Genomic DNA, 22,046 nt, shown 5'->3' with positions numbered 1-22,046 from the left:
TGTATGTAGAATGAGGCATGTATTTTCAGACAAAGCCAGTATGTTAATTTCTTTCACTTAATTGCACTTATTACTAGGGAATGTATTTTTATTGGAGGAGGAAGTCACTGGAAAGTGATAGTGATGTCATTTTAAAACCATGTATAAAAATGTTAAAATCTAGAAACTAGATATGATTATGAGAAAATCTCTTTGTCCTGCTTTCTTTATCAAGTTTACTGTGATCAATACAAGTTTGGATGGATTATTAGTAATATGATGGAAACACTAACAATATTTTAAAATTTCTGTTTCAGGATCCATCAGTTACACAAGTAACAAGAAATATGCCACCAGGACTTGATGAATATAATCCATTTTCTGATTCTAGAACAGTAAGGATATTCTTTACTTCTTCACAAATGGTTAAATTGAAATTATCACGATATTGTGTTTTTATTAAGAATTTGTTCATTTAGTGGATTACTCAAAATAGATATTTAGCATTTATGATATTGATATTTCTTTTGAATTAAGGGGGCATTAACAAGTGATGCAGGGGGTGGCTAGGTGGCACAGTGGATAAAGCACCGGCCCTGGATTCAGGAGTACCTGAGTTCAAATCCGGCCTCAGACACTTGACACTTACTAGCTGTGTGACCCTGGGCAAGTCACTTAACCCCCATTGCCCTGCAAAAAAACAAAAAACAAAAAAAACAAACAAAAAAGAAGTGATGCAAAGCTATCAAAATCTTAGTGAAACAGTATTAAGATTTTTTTATGTTCAACTAATATATTCTTTAAAGTATTTGAATGAATTATACTACTTATAGTAGGTTTTATTGGGAGTTATGCCATCTTTATGGTGATGTGAGTTAATGCCCCTTTTACATAACAGGGAACCCTAACCAGAGCCCCTGGGCCCTTTGCCTCTGATAGATGAGCTTCTTGGCTTACCTAGTATAAAGTTGCGTTTGCTTTTATAGCTTTTGCCTTGTCAATGAGATCAAGTAGTCACTGGCTAAAGTAATTTCTATTGATCTCTTCATTGTCACTCTTGCCTTATATCCATCAAGTTTTCCTTGAAGTAGTGATAATCTCTGTCAATGTCTGTTCTTTTGTCTTGTTTCCTATTTTTCATCATCATCTGCTTTGTTTAAGTGGGTCTGGTTGCAGTAGTTTTAATTGCATTGCCATAGTTTACTTTTATTATAATTTAGTATTGATTCTGATCTTTGAGGAAATTAATTGTACACACATGGTGATTCAGAAATGAAGATTAGTAACCAGTCATTTCTTGTCTGTTAAAATATTAATCAGTGATACTATTTGGTGCTTTCCATGTCTAACATCTCAATTCTTCTCAAAGCAAATATCCATCTGTTTAGTGGCAACTTTCATTTTAGTAGTACAACTTCTTTTGCATGTGTATTAATTATTAATTAATGTTGATTATTATTAATAGTGAGACTTTAAAGAATAATACTATTTACTTCTTGTAGTATAATTGTTTTTTTGATAATTAGATGAGCACCACATATTTAGATTATCTACAGCTAAGTTAATGTGGTCCTTCCTGTCTTGTGCCAACATCATTGTAGAGTTGGAAGGGAGCTACATGGGACTGAGGACTTTGTATCTTATTTTGTTTCACAGATTACCCTGGACAAGAAATGTATCACCAGGTGGCTAGCCTATTGGTGATGAGCTTTTCTGTATTTAGCTGAGTTGGTCTTTTAAAAATAGATAGTTTAGGGGCAGCTAGGTGGCGCAGTGGATAGAGCTTTAGGGGCAGCTAGGTGGCGCAGTGGATAGAGCACCGGCCCTGGAGTCAGGAGTACCTGAGTTCAAATCCGGCCTCAGACACTTAACACTTACTAGCTGTGTGACCCTGGGCAAGTCACTTAACTCCAATTGCCTCATGAAAAAAAAAAAATAGATAGTTTGTCTTGGAGATCATACCCAAAACTTCTTTATCATAAATTACCCTACCACAGCTCAGTCTCCATTGTCATGGCCTTGAAGAAACTGGAGTCAACTCCGTGTCAAGGTGAAGCATCCAAATAGCACTCTATATGCTTATCCAGATCATAAAACTTAATAAAAATCTTCTTATGTAACTCCCAAAGCATGATCATTGTAATTCCATGCTCTGCATTGTATATAGGGAGATTTATCAAGCTGTGGTATGTAGGTTAGATTTTAGGTGGTAGGGAGAAACTAAGAGCAAGGAGAGGCATATTAGGAAATCAAAATAGTTGAAATGATAGGTAATGATGGTGGTGTTAGGAATTAAAGAGGAGGAAATGAATGTTAGAAATATTGAAAGAGGGGGACAGCTAGGTGATGCGGTGGATAAAGCACCAGCCCTGGACTCAGGAGGACCTGAATTCAAATTTGGCCTCAGACACTTGACACTTAATAGCTGTGTGACTCTGGGCAAGTCACTTAACCCTCACTGACCTACAAAAAACCCAGAAATATCGAAAGGCTTGGCAACTGATTCTTTAAATCTACAGGTATTATTAAACACATGCTGTGTTTTAGGCACTTGTGTTACTATTTACAAATATAAAGAAAAAAATCCATACTCTCAAGGAACCTAAAGTTTATAGGGGGAGATAATGAGTATTTCTAACAAGTATATACAGAAAACTATAAATAGTAAATATGTTAGTTAAGTACAAGATAGTTGTAGAGAGAGGGCACTAGCAGTTGCTGAGAGTAGGGATAATTTCATAGAGAAGGTTAAGCATTATTTTGAAGGAAGAAGGATTTTCAGTGAGCCATGTAGGTGCTTCTGTGTGTTGAGAAGGGTCGGTGCAAAGGGATAAAGATGGGATGCCTTTGGTGGAACAGAGAGAACAATTTGGTTAGAATACAGATTGTGGGAAGGGTAGTAGTATGTAGTAAGCTGGGAAAAATATGTTGAGGCCAGGTGATAAGGGGCTCAGAAAACCAAATAGAGGAGTTTCTATTTGGTCCTAGAGGCAAGAGTCACTGAAGTTTATTGGAAAAGAAGAGAGTAACAAGGTCAGATTTTCACTTAAGGAAAGTCACCCTAGCCCCTGTATGGAGGATGTGTTCAAGTTGGGAAAGACTCGAAACAGAAACTGTCACAGCATTTTAGGTGAGAGGTGATGAAAGCCTGAACCACAGTTGTAGCTCTGGGTGTAGGAAGAAGGATCAGATTGTTTTGTTTAAAATAATTACTACTACAGACACCACTTTGGGGTAAGCATATTATTAATTTATCAATATTATGCCAGTAAAGAATTGACCATATGTCTCCCTAATTTCTAATGGTCCCAGGCCGAGTGATAGTGGAGGCAGAGAGAGAACTTCATGCCAGGTAGCTGAGCAGTAGAAAAGCCCCAAAAGACCCATATGGTCTCCTAGAGAGACAGCATATGGTCTCAAGGAGACCCGAGAGAGGTGTGAGAGAGAGACAGAGACCATGTGGTTTCAGAGAGCCAAGGGAGTCAGTGAGAAGGAGACAGAGAATCAAGAGAGATCTAGAAGACACCCTAGAAATCCTCAGTGGCCTTTTCCAAGGGTTTTTATCCTCTTTTGATGGGGGGTGGGGGGGTGTCATTATACAATGATCAAAGCTAATTGGGTCATTATTACATCAAACATCTAATTCAGCTCTATTGGTTGTCGTGACTTGAAGGTGGTCTACATTAAAATGAACTCTAGAGATGATGTCTGGGAAAAGAATGCAAAAAACCCTCACTTAAGTTGCTCATGGCAAAGTCCATTATTTAGCTGTGGTTTAATCCATTCAGTCCTTTTGTGATCTAGACAAAATTGTTCCCTTGGGTTTGTCAAGAACTGGACTTTCTGGAGTTGGGGAGGGAGGAGAAAAAAGCACTCAAGAAGTCGATTATTAATAATTATTTTCTCACAAGATACAAGGGATATTGTGTTGGTAGCAATGATAAGATTGGGCAATTGAATGGACATATTGGGTGAAGGAGAGTGAACAGATGAGGATGATTCTAAAGTTTTAAAACCTGAGAGGCTGGAAGAATGGTGGTACTTTTGACAGATATAGAGCAGTTTGGAAATTGGTAGATTTCTCTCTATTCAATTTCTTTCTTTCTTTCTTTCTTTCTTTCTTTCTTTCTTTCTTTCTTTCTTTCTTTCTTTCTTTCTTTCTTTCTTTCTTTCTTTCTTTCTTTCTTTCTTTCTTTCTTTCTTTCTTTCTTTCTTTCTTTCTTTCTTTCTTTCTTTCTTTCTTTCTTTCTTTCTTTCTTTCTTTCTTTCTTTCTTTCTTTCTTTCTTTCTTTCTTTCTTTCTTTCTTTCTTTCTTTCTTTCTTTCTTTCTTTCTTTCTTTCTTTCTTCTTTCTTTCTTTCTTTCTTTCTTTCTTTCTTTCTTTCTTTCTTTCTTTCTTTCTGGCAATTGGGGTTAAGTGACTTGCCCAGGGTCACACAGCTAGTAAGTGTTAAGTGTCTGAGGCTGGATTTGAACTCAGGTACTCCTGACTCCAGGGCCAGTGCTCTATCTACTGCACCACCTAGCTGCCCCGTATTCAATTTCATATGATTAAATTCAGCCTAGTGTTCTAGCCTGTCAGTGTTTTTGGATCATGACAATTTAATTCATTGTGTTGGCTCTCCCTCCTAGCTTTGTGTCATTTGCAAATTTAATCCATCTATGCCTTTATCTAAATCATTGATAAGGGCCAAACACTGAATTTGGGAAATTCCAGTAGAAACCTCATGACTTGTTGATATTGACTCTTTAATAATTATTTTTTTGAGCCAGCCCATCTAGTTATTGATAAATTTATTTGATTGTATTATTGTGTAAGCCATATTTCTCAATCTTCTCCACGGGAATAATATGAGATACTTTATAAGAAGCTTTGCTAAATATATCAGCAGCATTTCCCTCATCTATTTGTTTAGTAATCCTGTCAAAAGAGGAAATGATATTACTTTGACATGACCTATTTTTGATGAAGCTGTACTGGTTTTTTGTCATCACTGCTTCCTTTTCTAGATGTTTGACAACCATTTCTTTAATGATCTATTCTAAAATTACCCCAGGAATTGAAGTTCTCTTCATTAGCATCATGGTAATATAAAAGGACATTTACTTAAAAACATAAATACAAGATAAATAGCAGCATTCTTTGACTTGTTACTTAAAACTACCATCCCATATACTTCCTTTCCCAAGAAGGTCTGAGTCCCTTATTTCTGCTCTGTGGGCTGGCTCCTGAGCTTAGCACAGCACTGTAAATTATTCTGTACAAAATAATAATCTGGTATAATAACTTTCCCCTATTTAAACACAGTTAATCTCAGGACCTGAAAGGTGAATCAGTTTTACCATCAGAAAGGTGTCACATCTCAGCAGTGAATCTGCAAAGCACTGGGGTCTGGTAAATGTGACTTCTTAGGATCGGAGCCACAGCTTTTAGAAAGCCATCTGGGAATATACAAAAAGAAAACTGAGACCAGAGATGTTAATTGACTGGTCTCTGTTTACATGCCATAAAAATGGCAGAACCAGGTTCAAAGCCAGTTAAGCCAGTGTCCCAAGAGCATTTAAAGACAGAACTGGGAAGAGGACAACAAATGGGTGAAAAATGGAAAATATTTCCAAAGGTTTTGTAACAAATTCCTCCATCAGTGACAATGAAATGACCTTATTTGAATTCTGACATCTTATATGGTACTAAATAAAACAAAAAGGGAAGAATAGTCAGACTATATCTATTTTAAAAATGAGGAGCTATGTCTTCTAGGCAGTAAAATTTTGAGGCTGATAGATCAATTCTTAAGATATCAGAATGAAGGAAAATAAACCAATCCTCGATGTTAGCACTACCCAAAAAAAGGTGACTCAGAAAATAACAGCACTTACTGACCCATGTACTTTTTGTGCTTCTTCATATGCTTTGAAAGAGTTAGTCAAGTGGAAAGTGATTGAAAACTATTTTCTAGGGAGAGTGAGTGGGCTAGGCCCCTTGCATGAGTATTTGTATCATAGAAATGCATGAAGTTAAAGAGATGCACTTTAAGTGCATCACATAGGTAGCTAAGAGGTCCAGTAGACATGGAGTCAGAAAGACTTGAGTTCAAATCTAACATCAAACACCTACTAGTTTTGTGCTGCTGGGCAAAATCACTTAATATCTCCCGGACTCAATTTCCTTATATGTTAAATGGGGACAATAATTGCACTTCCCAGGGCTGTTGAGAGGATAAAATAAGATTCTTTGTGTGTGTGTGTGTGTGTGTGTGTGCGTGCGTGCGTACACACAGGTGTGTTTGTTTATATGCACACTTTGTAAATTTTTAAGAGCTGTTTAAATGCTGGTTATTTTTATAATGTTATCATTATTCTGGCTCATATTACTATGAATCCAAAAGAATTTTCATAACTGGAAAGTAAGACTGTGTATTTATTCCTCTTTTTCAAGTAGGTATTGTCTGATTATTTATATTAAATAAATAAAGTGTTAGGTTTAAAAACCAAACAGACAGACCTTGTTCAAGTTTTAGCAGAAATACAAAATTGCATGTTTGACAATTTTCTTAAAAGTTTTCATTTCATACTTTTTGCAGTAGGGGATCTATTCCTTAAACTAACATACATTTTGGGGGGGGGGCAATGAGGGTTAAGTGACTTGCCCAGGGTCATACAGCTATTGAGTGCCAAGTGCCTGAGGCTGGATTTGAACTCAGGTCCTCCTGACTCCAGGGCTGGTGCTTTATCCACTGTGCCACCTAGCTGCCCCCTAACAAACATTTTAAAATAAATTTTTTTTCACTGTGGCTTACTTTTATACCTCCTTTTTATTGTTAGGCACCACCAGGAAATGTGAAAATGCCTAATGTACCTAGTACACAACCAGCGATAATGAAGCCAACAGAAGAACCTTCAGCTTATACACAAATTGCAAAGGTTAGTACATTATAATGGAGGAAATTTTCTCTGGAAAATATTAAATAGTTGCATTTGGTTAATCTTCATGACTTATGTGTGTTGGCCACTGTAGGTGACCTTTTGTACAACCACAAGCCTGCCTGATCTTTTTGCTGTTGAATACACACACCTTACCTTGTGGATTTAAAGGCTTTTTATTATTTCAGGTCACTTGTTAGCACAAAGTACTATCATAATGGTGGTGAAATAAAGGAAGATACTCCTTGGGAAAGGGGATCATGTGGCTACATAACCACAAGCTGGCTGAGTGCCAAAAGAGGGAGATATAGTGAAAGTTAAAAATGGTGAAAGTACTGATGAGGACGCTGCATGATAAATCAAATAAAAATCTACAATCCTTCTTCTGTCCTCTTGTGGATTTAAATAACACATATTAAAAATCAATTTTTTTCTCCAGCAATAATCTGCCTTTGAGTACCTTACTTAGCTTTACTCAGTAAGGCTTTTCATCAGACCCCAGGAAACCCAAGTTGTCCCAGCCTCCTTACAAGTATGTGTTTTCTTAAATTCTGGTATTTTAAAAATATAGTCCCTTATGTGGGGAAAGGTAAATTAAGATGCTAAATTTCTACATTATTATGTGTAGATAATGTAGTTGGAAATATTTTTTAAAATGTTTGCCTTTGAGTATTATGTTAGCATTCTTATTTTTTCTTCTCTTTTCTTCAGGAACATGCACTGGCCCAAGCTGAACTGCTTAAGCGCCAGGAAGAACTAGAAAGAAAAGCAGCAGAATTAGATCGCCGGGAAAGAGAAATGCAGAGCCTCAATCAACATGGTGGTATGCATTGGAACTGCTCAGAAATTTTTAAGCAAATTTGAAAATCTCATATATACTGCTGACTATTGTTTTGAGTTTTGTATTATCCAGGCCTTGTGTCTCAGCTTTTAGGAAACATACAATGTGGATACCCCATCTAGATTTTAGTATTGGCTTTAAAAAATTGAGCTAAAGAGCTTGTAGGATAGATTATCCAGCCTGAGAAAAGTAGGGACATTTTTCCAGAATTCTGTATTTTGACTCACAATAAATAACAGCATATTTTTTTGTTCCAGTATTTGTTTTATGACTGCTTTTTGAACAATGTGATTCTAGGGTCTTCTGGACATGTTTAATAATTCTAAATTAAGAAAAAAGAGCAAAATTTGTTACCAGTTATCTTTGTGATGATTTTTCAAGACCCCAACTTCTGTTGGTTTTCTCTTGTCAGGTTAGAACACATTTGTCTTTGTAGGAAGATTGAAAGTAGGAAGTAGAACCAAGAAGGCAGATTGAGAGGTTATATTTTTTGCCTTACCTTCTCCACAGCCTTCTCCAAAATAAATTCTGATCAAGAAAGCCAAGAAAAAAGTCATATTGAGTTCTTTTTCCAAGCCAGGAAAGTTTAGAAAGATGAAGAGGTCTATGAACACTGAGGTGGGGGCTGGCCAGAAACATAGCATAGAACTATCAACAGCAGCAGTGAGGAGCAACCCAGCACCAGTAAGGGAACTGAACACCAAGGTAGAAAGCAGGAATAGTTGATACCTGGCAGCTCTGTCACCCATCATTCAGTTCTGTGTCACAGTTTTGGTGTAGAAAGGAGCAGTTGTGGTTGTAATGGAAGAGGGGACCCTACCTGTGAAAGGAACAAAGAAGTAGTTACAGAAATAGTTTTGTGGCTCTAAGCCCAAGAACAGAGAGGAGGTCTCAATTCTAACCTCTAGTCCTACACATAAGCCTGCAGTGGAATAAATTAGGGCAGGAGACCAAAAAGGTCTCCATTGCATTCCAAGGGTGAGTCAGCAGTTCATTTGCTCTGAACTTGCCAAAATTTCCGGCGGGATAACAGAGAGTGAGTCTAGCAGCAGCTTATGGAAACTGAACCATGCACAAGCAAACAGATGCAAAATGGATCAAAAACTTACAAAACTTAGACTAGAGGGGCAAAGAATGGTCTGCTCTGTAGATCACATCCCTTTGGAAAAACTGAAAATTTATAGGTCCTCTCACTAACATAAAGTCCAAAGTCAAGAAGTAGGAGGGAAAAAGGAACAAATAAGAACCTGACCATAAAAAGCTACTATGGTTATAGGGAAGCTCAAGACATAAACACAGAATACAGTGGCTTAAAAATATCTACAAAGGATCAAATTAAAATGTAGATTGGACACAAGTCCTGGAAGAGTTAAAGAGATGATTTTTTTTCAAACAAAAAAAAGGTTTTAATAAATAAGAGTGGTAGAGGAAAAATTGGAAAAGAAATGAGAGCTGTGCAATAAAATTATGGAAAGAGAACAGCTTGGTAAAAGAGATACAAAACATCACTAAAAGAAAATAACTCAGGGGCAGCTAGATGGCACAGTGGATAAAGTACCAGCCCTGGATTCAGGAGGACCTGAGTTCAAATCCAGCCTTAGACACTTACTAGCTGTGTGACCCTGGGCAAGTCACTTAACCCTCATTGTCCTGTCAAAAAAAGAAAAGAAAAGAAAAGAAAAGAAAAGAACTCCCTAAATATTAGAATCTGCTAAATGGAAGCTAATGATTATAAACACGGGGTAGGGGGGGCGGAGGAGAAGAAATGTGAAATATCACAGAGAAAAAAAATAACTAGAAAATAGGTCAAGGAGACTTAATCTAAGAATATTCCTAAAACCCATGAACAGTAAAAGAAAGAGCCTAGACATTGTTTCAAGAAATTATAAAGGAAAACTGCCCAGATATCATAGAACCAGAGTACAAAGTAGAAATTTAAAGAATCTACCAATCATTTCCTGAAAGATATCTCAAAATGAAAACTTGTAGGAATATTATAAACAAAATCCAGAACTCCCAATTCAAGGTGAATATATTTCAAGCAGCCAGAAAGAAATCATTCAAATACTATGAAGTTAGAGTTGGGATCACAAAAGATTTAGCACCTACCACTTTTATGGAATAGAGGTTTTGGAATATGATATTTCAGAAGGCAAGGGAGCTAGGTATAACCGAGAATAACTCACTTAGCAAAACAGTATAATTCTTCAGGGGAAAAAATGGACATTAATGAAATAGAAGACTTTCAAGCATTCTAATGAAAAGACCTGATCTAAATAGAAAATTTTATATTCAAACATAAGACTAAAGAGAAGGGGTGTTTTTTTTTGTTTTTTTTTTAGTGAGGCAGTTGGGGTTAAGTGGTCACACAGCCTTCTCCAAAATAAGGGTCACACAGCTAGTAAGTGTTAAGAGTCTGAGGCCGGATTTGAACTCAGGTACTCCTGACTCCAGGGCCGGTGCTCTATCCACTGCGCCACCCAGCCGCCCCTAAAGAGAAGCTTAAAGGGGGTAAACATGAGTGAGAAACTGTAAGGAACTAACCACAGTTAAATGGTTTAACACAGTTAAACATGAGAAGATGATATACATTCTAACTCCTCAGAACTTGATCATCACTAGAGCTGTTAAAGGGAGTCTACTTAGATGGAAGGCATGGGTATGATTCTATTTTGAGAGAGAGAGAGAGACACTTAGATTAAGTCTCCTTTCACTTGTACTGAAAATATCAAGTCAATAAGCATTTAAGTGCCTGCTATTTGCCTTGTACTTTGCTAAGTGCTAAGGATACAAAGAATTGCAAAAACCATTCTCTGCTTTCAAGGAGCTTGCTGTCTAATGGTGGAATTGTTTAATACCTGTAAACAACTGTACAAATAAGATAAATGTGTATGTGTGTGTGGTATGCGTGTATGTGTGTATATATGGATGTATGTACTGTATACACACACGTGTGTGTATGTATGTGTGTATAGGATAAATTAGCTATCATCTCAGAGGGAAGGTACTAAAATAAAGGGAGATTGAGAAAGACATTGCAGGAGGTAGGACTTTAGCTGAGATTTCAAGGAAGACAGAAGACAGAGGTCAGGAGGGGCAGAGTTCCAAGTCTAATTGATAGTCAATAATAATGCCCCAAGTAGAAGGATGGGAAGGAATGTCTTGTACAGGGAAGAGCAAGGTTTGAGAATTCTGGAAATACCCAGGTATGAAAAGCTTTCAAAGTCAAAGAATTTGGTATTTGATTTTGGGGATAATAGGGAGCCATTGAAATTTATTGACTAGGGCAGTTACATGGCCAGATCTTTACTTTAAAAAGATCAATTTAATATTTTAGTGGAGGAGGAACTGGAGGAGGAAGACACTTGAGTCAAGGAGGGGATGGGGTGATAGAGTGGGAGGAGTTGAGGATGACAGTTTGTGAGGCTAGGTGATTGGGAGCTGGCCGTGTCCTTGCTAATAGTAATAGGGAAGTTAGGAAAAGGGAAGGGCTTGGGGGGAAAGATAATTAATTCCATTTTGGACATGCTGAGTTTCAGATTTCTGTGGGATATCCATTTCAGAGATGTCTGTCAGCCAACAAGCATTTAATAAGTGCATACTATGTTCGGAACACTGTTCCAAGTGCTAGGAATACACATAAAAGGAGAAAGAAAGAGTCAGTGTATTTAAGGAGTTTATTCTGCTGAGTGAAGTGAACAAATAGAGGTTGAAAAGGTGGGAGAGAGTGTTAAATGTAAGGGACTTGAAGGTACTCGAGCATAGTAGAGAAATTCCTGAGTGCTGCCTAGAGAGGAATTGAGACATGACTGGCCGGCTTGCTCTCCTTAAATGGAGGTTCTGGGAGGAGACATCCAATCAGAGGGGGAGGCCACAGGGGCAGAAAGTACCTCGAGTATGTAAATTCTGGGCCTGGAGTGGACTTCCAGGATGAAGACTTCTGGGCATGGTAGAGAAATTCTGGAGAGGAATGCTATGAGATTACAAAGATTTATCTTTAAAGATTTTAATGATCAATGTGTTGTTCAAAAGTGGTTTTCTGTTAAAGTTTTGGTAAAATTTGGTATTCGTAGAGGTATGGATTGAAATATATAGTTAACCATACATAATTTTCAGAGTGATTAGAAATCATAAGCAAATGTATTTTGTCTAACCTGCTACTCTGATAACTCTTTAGCATAGAGGTGACCTGGGATTTTCAAAAACTATTCCATTGAAATATAAGTTCTGACAGGTCTTGTTAAACTAGCAGAGTTATCAACTGTGTACTCTTATCAAAGATGTGAATCAAAACCAGCTTAACTCATTGGGGGGAGGCTTATTCCCAGAAGGTTGAATACCATGTAATTTGTTTTTAAACAAAGCAACTTGAGGAAAAGGTGTATTGCCTCTCAGTGGTAGCAGATTTATAGTCTACATTAACCACTCTTAAGAAGTCACATGTTTTGTAGAGTAAGGAAGGTAAGACATTTCTTAAGTGAGGAAATAGATCTCTTTGATGTGATGTACTAAGTAAGAATAACGAGTGTGGCATGGTTTTAAAATTACTTGTTTCTTTCATTTGCAGGCAGAAAAAATAATTGGCCGCCTCTTCCTGGGAATTTTCCAGTGGGACCTTGTTTCTATCAGGATTTTTCTGTAGACATCCCTGTAGAATTTCAGAAGACAGTAAAGATTATGTACTACTTGTGGATGTGTGAGTATAGAAGAAATCATATAATTTGTATGGACTTTCTATTTTGTCATCAAAATTTAACATTTCTATTTTAAGATTCAATTTATAAGGTTATTAAAAATTTTCCTTTTTTGAAAGACCAAATCTCAGCTTCAAGATCCAAGTCATACTGAGGTACTTTAGAGTTGTGAATACAAATGATAACAAATGTCCTTGCCAGAGAGAACTATTTTTATTTAAGCATTTATTTAACCGTAGGGGGAAAAACAGTGGGAAAGACTTGAATCTTTTTTGAGGAAAAATGCGTGTAGAATTGTCCTAGCATGTGATAGGTGATCTTTTTGCAACAATTTCTTCTTTCAAAATGTATTCTCTGTGCAGTGATTATTTTTAAAATAATAACATTAAAAATAGCATATAGTATTATTTTTATGCAGAAGAAAGCAGTTATTTTTGTATCTGTGTGTACATTTAGTAGGTATCATGACTTCTTTCAACGATAGAGTTAGAATACTTGACTGTAGAATAAACTGAATCTTTAATACCATAGCATCTATGTGATTTGTACTCTAATCAGATACTAAAATAGTAATTTTTTAGGAAAAGTAAGTGTATTCTCATTAGAAGTGCCATTGATTAGACCCTCAAGTTTTTGTCAGAGGTGCCCAGAGCATTTCTAAAATAATTATAATATATATTCAGAAATTCAAGAATCAATGTTTTTATTAGGGCGGTTACCCCTTCTACTGATTCAGTTAGTAATTTCTTCATTAGTTACCCCTTTCCAAAAAAAATCTGTCATTTGGTGGTGAATCTCTCTGAATTTAACTTAAGTGGTCCTCAGGTGAAAGGTATATATTTTCTGCTGAATATGTACATTGAATCTTTTCATCCTAAAAAGATTTTCATACCTGCCAAGTTTGTGTTTAACTGACATAGCTCTTTCTTTCTTTCTTTCTTTCTTTCTTTCTTTCTTTCTTTCTTTCTTTCTTTCTTTCTTTCTTTCTTTCTTTCTTTCTTTCTTTCTTTCTTTCTTTCTTTCTTTCTTTCTTTCTTTCTTTCTTTCTTTCTTTCTTTCAATTGGGGTTAAGTGACTTGCCCAGGGTCACACAGCTAGTAAGTGTTAAGTGTCTGAGGCCGGATTTGAACTCAGGTACTCCTGACTCCAGGGCCGGTGCTCTATCCACTGCACCATCTAGCTGCCCTGGCATAGCTTTTAAGAACCCAGGGATGAGACCACTGGCCAAGGACTTTGGTGGAAGAATTGTGGTTCAGGATCCTAAAATATGCTATCATACTGGGTTTTTTTTTTTGTTTTTTGTTGTTTTTTTTAGTGAGGCAATTGGGGTTAAGTGACTTGCCCAGGGTCACACAGCTAGTAAGTGTTAAGTGTCTGAGGCTGGATTTGAACCCAGGTACTCCTGACTCCAGGGCCGGTGCTCTATCCATTGCGTTTCATACTGTTTTTGACTATAGCCCAAAATTGCACTATATTTTATAGAACTCCCTGTTGGGTTCTGTTTAGTCTTGATATGGGTTGGTATCTGATGCCAGCCAGGATCTCATATTAGTATCACTAGTAGAAGGCAATAGGAGAACTTGTATAAGCATGATACTCTGTATGTTAGGTAGAGGGAGTGGCTGGTATTTTCTCCCTAATTGAACAGCAGAACTGTAGCTCATACATTACTTTTCCTAGGTCAAATTTATTTCTTCACAAGTTGTAATATTGATAAATCAAATTTGTTTGTTCTTGCTTTAAGTATATATAAGTTCCCTTTTCTCCCTTGAATTGTGAGTCTACAATTCCTACCTGATAGAATAGTCACATTGTTTATTTAGGTGAGGTCATCATGGATATGAAAAGAAGACAGTTTGGCTCCTTTGACTTAAGCTATTATTACTTTAAATATTTCGGTTAGCTGTTTTATTGACATCCTTAGTTCCTGTCTTGAATTCTTACATTCAGCATTTTTAACCATTTTAATTTAAAGGGTAAAGATTTCATATGTGTGTCCTTTCACCCTCATGTAAGCATATTTTGTTAAAGATAAGGGATATAATTTATTATGGAAGAAATTCACCTTCCTAGTTTTATGTTCTCTGCCTTAGTGAATTTCTTGCCATCATATGAAACATATTATTTAGTAGCCAGATTAATGTGATATATAGTGAGAGGTAGCTTTGCAGAAGCAGATGGTTTTACCACAGAAACTGACAAGTGTTTGTATTTTTCTTTAGATGGATGAGAATGTTTTGGGTATCTTTCCTGGCCCTATTCATGATACTGCTGTAAACTTGACCATGAACCCAGGGAGAGCAAAAATTCCATTTCTGGTTCTGACTTAGAGAAAAATTGTGACACACATCCAGTCCTTACTTTATGGTGAAGAGAACTCTTTTCCTCTTATCTCTTTCCATTGTACCACACTGCCTCCTAGGGAGATGAAGACATGGATGAATGAAAAAGCATTTATTAAGTGCCTCATACACACCAAACTATGGGGATACAAATACAAAAGCAAAGTCAGATCTTGCCCTGGGAACTTACTTTCTTCTTTTTTGGGGGGGTGGGGTGGGGCAATGAGGGTTAAGTAACTTGCCCAAGGACACACAGCTAGTGTAAAGTGTCTGAGGTCGGATTTGAACTCAGGTCCTCCTGAATCCAGGGCCAGTGCTTTATCCACTGTGCCACCTAGCTGCCCCCACGGGAACTTATTTTCTTTCTTTCTTTCTTTTTTTTTTTTCATATAAGGTATTTTTTTTTTCCGTTACGTGTAAAGATAGTTCTCAACTTTTGCTTATACAAGCTTTACAATTTCAGATTTTTCTCCCTCCCTCCCCCCTCCCCTAGACAGCAGGTAATCTGATATAGGTTATATCTATATATCTATATACATATACATATAGATATATATATCTATACACACACATATATATATATACACATAATAACATTAATCCTATTTCTGCATTAGTCCAGTTATAAGAGAAAAAAATCAGAGCAATGATGAAAAACCTCAAAATAGAAAAAAAAAAACAACAGCACCAAAAACAAAAGAAATAGTATGGTTCATTCAGCATCTATACTCCACAGTTCTTTTTTTTTTTTTGGATTTGGAGATCCTCTTCTATCATGAGTTCCCTGGAACTCTTCTGTACCATTGCATTGGTGAGAAGAATATAGTCCATCACAGTAGATCAACACTCAATGTTGATGATACTATGTACAGTGTTCTTCTGGTTCTGCTCATCTCACTCATCATCAGGTCACGCAAGACCCTCCAGGTTTCTCTGAACTCCTCCTGCTCATATTACAGCACAATAGTATTCCATTGTATTCATATACCACAACTTGTCCAGCCATTCCCCAATTGATGGGCATCCCCTCAACTTCCAATTCCTTGCTACCACGTAAAGAGCAGCTATAAATATTTTTGTACATGTGGGTCCCTTTCCCCTTTCCATGATTTCTTTGGGGAAAAGACCTAAAAGTGGAATTGCTGGGTCAAAGGGTATGCACAGCTTTATCGCCCTTTGGGCATAATTCCAAATTGCTCTCCAGAATGGTTGGATCAGGGAACTTATTTTCTAAGGGGGGAGAGGATGCACAAAGGGAGTGGTGGCCAGGGAGAAGCAGTTTGGTCTTCAGTTTTGGGGGTGGTGAGTGGGAAGTAGATCCACTTCCCTCCTTTAGGAACAGTGACTGAGTTGACTTGATTGTGTTCCAGAACTGACTGGAGTGGGGGGAAGTGGGAAGAAAGGATAGGTAATAAAGAGGAAAGAAGGAAGTCAAGTACAAAAGAAAGTAGTTTTGTCTCTTTTAAATAAGCAGTGTGGCATGGTTGGTTGGTTGACTTGGATGAGAAAGATCTGTATTCAAATTCTATCTTTGGCTAGTAGGTTTGTGATCCTGGACTAGTAATTTATTTAACCCTCTAAGTTACAGGCAGTGGTAAGAATTATAAATGATCTGCATTGATGGAGGCAGTTCCCACACTAAATAAATTCCAGGTCCTTGATATGCCTATGTATTATTGAGATCATATTGAAGTTTAGGGATTATTGGAATATTTCCCTAGACATCTCTTCATAGAAATTGTACTAATAGGGAATATTTTCCCTTTTTTGCGAGCTTTTTTTGGGGCATAGGGAGGTGCAGTGCAATCAGGGTTAAGTGATTTGCCCAGGGTCACACAACTAGTAAGTTGTTAAGTGTCTGAGGTCGGTTTTCAATTTAGGTCCTCCTGACTCCAGGGCTGGGGGTCTGTCCACTGTGCCACCTTGTTGTCCCATGTATGCTTTTTTTGTTTTTTTCCATGTATACTTTTAAAATGCTTTGTGTTAACTTTAAAACCATTTATTAAAAAAAACACATTGATACATCTTATGTGCATGGAAGAAATTGGATCAGTATTTATTTTTTAAAATCTTCAGTTGGTATGGGAGATAAGCTGTAAAAGAACTCTCATAATATGCCCTCAAAGACTTGACAGAGATAACCACGAAATTTAAAATACTTAAAGGAGATCACAAACTAAATCTAGGGGTGAAAGCCCTAAAGAATTTAATTATGGATAGATGTTTCTGGAGTGTAAGAATCTTGTGTAAAAAAAAAAGAATTAACATTAAGTGCTTTGGAGCAATTTACTAAATGGTATTCTAGCAACAAGAGCTGAGTTACAGACCTCTGTGGTCTTCTGCTGTACTCTTTTCTGTTCTAGCATAAAATTATTTAATTTTTTTAATGAGAGACAGCACAGTATAGTGGGAGGAGCACTGGTCATGGCATTTGGAAAGACCTGTGTTGTAATCATCTTTAAATACTTATTCATTGTGTGAATATGGGCTGGTCACTTAACAGATCCTGGCTTCGTTTTACCTATTTCCCAAAGTTGTCATGAAGAGGAAATGAAGTAATTTGTTTGTAAATGTCTCTGATATGTCTCTGAGCTTTCCTGATATTTCTAGTTTTTAAGGAGCTACAAGTAGTTTTATTTTTATGTTGCATTATATGTTAGAATCAAGAAATATCCATATTTTGTTCTAAGTATTTTTTTGTTTTGTTTTGTTTTGTTTTTTTGGTGTGGCAGTGGGGGTTAAGTGACTTGCCCAGAATCACACAGCTTGTAAGTGTCAAGTATCTGAAGCTGGATTTGAACTCAGTTCCTCCTGAATCCAGGGCCTGTGCTTTATCCACTGCACCATCTAGCTGCCTCCATGTTCTAAGAGTATTTTGATCCCATAGAGATGCATTGTGGCTTATTGGAAAGAGCATTAGACCTGGAGTCAAGAATACCTCAGTTCAAATCTTGCCTCTTAGACTTGTCTCTGAGACCATGGGAAATCTATAACATTAGGGAGGTGGACTCAATGACTCCTAAGGGTTCTTCCAACTCTTAAGTCTATAGTCCTTTGCTCTCATGACTTTCATTTCTCATTTAGTTTTAACCTGAAGAACTTTTACATTTCCTTGTACTTTTTTCTCTTCAAATAAAGGTTTGTCATGTGGTCTTTGTTGGACTGGGGATTAACAGATGATTTCATTTGATAACTTGAACCTCTGCATTCACTATGTTAGGGCACAAAATTGGTTTCTGGATTAGTTTAGTTCTTTTGGCCTGTGATGGCGTTATCCTGTTTTGTATGGATTCTTATTCTGTCCTAAAAAATGAGCTATATTTAAGAGATTAGTGATAGAATCCAAGAAGTATTGCCCACAGTAATAGAAACGTACATTTTCACTTTAAGCCTTTGAGAACCGTGGACATCTGACTTTATCATTTCATCAGAATTGAAGATTTTTGCTGATGAAAATTTTAAAAGTAACAAATAATTTATTATAATTGGACTATTATGTGGTTCCCTGGGTCCTTGCCAGTGCATTTTAAAAATAATGCTTTATAAACAGTTTTCAGAGAGGCCTTGATAGCATTTGAAAACTAAGAGAGACCTATGAGAGGATTTATCTGGTTTAGCCATCTTGTTTTGCAAATGAGCAAACAGGTGCAGAGTAGTGGAGTGAGATGACTGACATCATAGAGTATGAAAACTAAGACTCGAATGAGGTTCCATGTCTAGAAATCAGAACTCGTGGTCTAATGTTCTTTCTATTAGACCGTGCTGCCTTCCAGTACCTACCTTTTCCTTAACAGTTTCTGGGGAGTAAAACTTCTGCAGATCAAATCAGTGTCTAACAATTACTTTTCTTCTGTTCTCAATTCTTAACCATCAGCAAGACTTTGTAATTATTTGACCTGATGCTTTTGTCAACCTTAGGCATTTTTCAAGGCCTAAAGAGAAAGGAAAGGATCTGTGTGGGCTGGCTTAGTTTGACCAGACCATTTACTACCATTATAAGAGCAATGGAATTCATTTTAAATGTTGCGATGCCTTGATATCTTTCTTGTATATTCAGATTGTTAAGAAAAAACTTTAATGCTATGGTTTTCCCAATGATGTTATCTTTATGTGGATCAAAGACAATCATTTCAGAAGAGTCAAAATTTTAGAGGGCAGTGGAATTACTTATTACTATGGATATTTCTTAGGAATTGTTGTCAAAGATTTCATAAGATTTGTACAACTGGACAATTCAAGTCACAGCACATTTATTAAGTGTATTGTTAGTACAAGGCCTTAACAGTACCTGTCATAAAGGAGTATAGGCTTAGGGGTTTTAGGTGCTGTATAGAGCACGAAGGATGTAATAGAAGGACAGCCTAATTACCCTGATAGGATATCTATAATATATTAAAAGAACCAGAGGAAGGCCTCCAGCACATGGAATAGATGTTCCAAAGAGGATGTCTGGAAATTGTGGGCAAGGGTCTCATAGGAGAAGAAAGCAGAGAGGGCTTGCAGTATGGACCTCTGAAAGGGCATGTCCATATGGATGACATGAGAGACCCATTGAAATGTAATGAACACTTGGAAGTGGTAGCATAGGGTGTCATTTTAAAGTACGTGGTATTCGGAAGCAGTTTTTCAAAATGTACGATATTTATGGTGTAAACTCAGAAATCTTGAATTAATTGTCTTTGTGTTTTTGATTCCACAGTCCATGCTGTAACACTGTTCCTAAATATCTTTGGATGCCTGGCTTGGTTTTGTGTTGAGCCTGGACGCGGCGTTGATTTTGGATTGAGTATCCTCTGGTTCATGCTTTTTACTCCTTGTTCCTTTGTCTGTTGGTACAGACCACTCTATGGAGCTTTCAGGTAAAATTTCAAATGTGATCTTTTATAATTATGAAATGAATAATTGTTATAATGGATCTTGAAGGTAATAAAAATGTGACTGCCTTTCATTATTAGGTGCTCTGTGACTCTGCTTCACCCCATTCAGAAAAAAAAATTAAACATAAAAGTTGATGGAATGTAAATTTTTTTGGGGGGGCAATAGAAACATGTTAGATAAAAGCTAAATATTTGTGAAAATACTCTGTTGTGTTTGAGAAACTAACTTCCAAGAATATTATGACTCGTAATTTTCTGCTGAAATGTAAAGCTATTATAACCTTTTAATTTTGAATGGTCTTTAAGTTAACTGTCTATATATGAGAGTAAATGTGATGCACTTTCATCACTTCTAGTTTATGATTAGTAATTCAATTATTACCCATGCCAGTTCATTTGCATTTTCAAAAACAGACAATGTATGCAGTAATACTATTCAGATAGTAAGAATAACAGGCATTATACTTTCATTATTTAGGAGTAATTTATGGCAGTCCTGCATGGTTATATACACTTAACCACTAAGTTAAGTGCTTTCCTATGTCATTTCATTTTCATCTGACTAGATTTACAAGTGTATGCCATACGTTTTCTTTATTTTCCTTAAGGTGCTTTACTGAGACAAAAATAGGTCTTACTTTGTCCTTGGCTGATGTTTGCCATATGTTAAGACAATTTAAGGGGCTAGTATACAATTTTATAAAATTGCCAACAGAGGCTAATATGACATTTTAAAAAAATCTTGTTTGTGGATGTTCATTTCAAAAGTTATTTTACTCCCGCTCCTATTTCTGCCTGAAAATTTTCTTTTATATAGAAATCTGCCTTATAGTTTAAAAAAAAAAATACTTAAACTCCTAATCATGAACAACCAACAGATTCACTTTTCTAATCCTTGTTCTTGTATGAACTTATTTTTACTTGGTTGTCTTCAATTTATATATCTTACCTTTTTTATAATTAACTTGAGTTTTTCAATGTTGAACCCAAAATGGAAGGAAAAGGAGTGGTAAGGTTGTAGGAAGGGTGTATTGGACAGTAGAAAAGTGTATTGGACAGAGATGGGGTAAAATGAATAGGAAGAGAAGGAAGAAGTAAGGAGATAGTATTGTGAAGCTGGAGAAAGAGGACCGACCTGTCACAAACCTTACTTATTTTTAAACAGTTGGTTAAGGAGAATAGCAGTCAGAGAAATGGAAGTATGTTCTTCACTCTCCAGCATGAATCTTGAATATGATCAAGGGCTTTCTAGTCCAGACTCACTTTATGTGTTTAGCTTGGAATCACATCCATCTTCTGTCCTTTGTTCTGTTGAAACTGCTTAAATGCACTGTGATTCACACAGCTGAATTTGATATATAGCCTAATTTGCCACTTGAAGCAAAGATATTGGGGAAAGGAATTTGAACCCCAGAAATGTCAGTTTTTAATTGAATCTTGACCATAGCTTTTTAGTGATCACTGGCAACCTCCCTTCCTTATCCCCTCTCCCCCCGACTTTAAAAGGTGCCAGTACATTCATAACATACCTCAAAGAAGTTATTAACTAGGTTTCTTCCCATTTCAAACTTCTAGGGTAAAGAGAAGAATATTTTATGGAGAATCTTAAGCAAATGTCATTAGCATACCCTTTAAGTGGGTAACTTTGGCATTTTCTTTCCCAAGGGACAAACTTTTGAGTTCATTAAACCTGCTTCACTAATTAAATGCTCTTGGGAATTCTTAGCAGTTATAAAAGCATTAATACTTGAGTTTGGTTAGAGATTCAGCCTTGGGTAGTCAACAGAGCACTGAATTTGGAGTTAGGAAACTTGGCTTGGAATTGTAGCTCTGTTATTTACTACCTGTGATCAACCAATAGATAAGTTTTAACTATTCTGCCCCCCCCCTTTTTTAAATCTGTAGACTAAATGGTATTTAAGGCCTCTTTAGCTATGAATCTTGTGATCACTAGTTGGAACATTTAATGACAGATTTGTTCTCTTAGAGACTATAAAAGTCCTAACACAGATAAATTAGTGATTACTAAAGCTAAAAGGGATCTCAAATCTAGGTACCCTGATACAACACTTTCCTGTCTTCATGAATTTAAAGTTGAGTTGATTGCAAATCAGAATTTTCTAAAATTTCAAATAATATGATTAAAATATTAAATAGCTAATTGGTGTTGTGGTATCTAATAGGTGCATTATGTTTACTGAATTGGAGTCACACTGTTGGGTGATCATAAAGTAATAATTATATATTAAGAAGATATACTTATGTCAGGAAATCCAAGAACCCAGAGAGAAAAAGCATGGTAGAGGAAATATTTGAAGTTCACCTGAGCCAAAAATAAATTAGTAGTATCATATACTGCCATGATCTGGACAGAAAGGAAATTGAACTTT

At 36.5% G+C, this 22,046-nt stretch overlaps 1 protein-coding gene across 1 annotated transcript in view; it reads left to right on the top strand.

Annotated features, from left to right (window-relative positions):
- The window catches only part of SCAMP1 (secretory carrier membrane protein 1), a 90,462-nt gene that overhangs the window by 40,564 nt on the left and 27,852 nt on the right, over window positions 1-22,046 (top strand). The window contains exons 2-6 of the mRNA XM_043964044.1: window positions 297-374; window positions 6,804-6,902; window positions 7,614-7,725; window positions 12,311-12,439; window positions 19,479-19,638. Of these exons, the coding sequence (XP_043819979.1) occupies window positions 297-374; window positions 6,804-6,902; window positions 7,614-7,725; window positions 12,311-12,439; window positions 19,479-19,638 (578 nt within the window). The remainder of the gene's footprint in view (window positions 1-296; window positions 375-6,803; window positions 6,903-7,613; window positions 7,726-12,310; window positions 12,440-19,478; window positions 19,639-22,046) is intronic.

Source organism: Dromiciops gliroides, chromosome 1 (assembly GCF_019393635.1).
Source record: "Dromiciops gliroides isolate mDroGli1 chromosome 1, mDroGli1.pri, whole genome shotgun sequence".
Taxonomy (NCBI): domain Eukaryota; kingdom Metazoa; phylum Chordata; class Mammalia; order Microbiotheria; family Microbiotheriidae; genus Dromiciops; species Dromiciops gliroides.
Note: the sequence above shows the minus strand (reverse complement) of the source record. Positions and strands in the feature narration are given on the sequence as shown.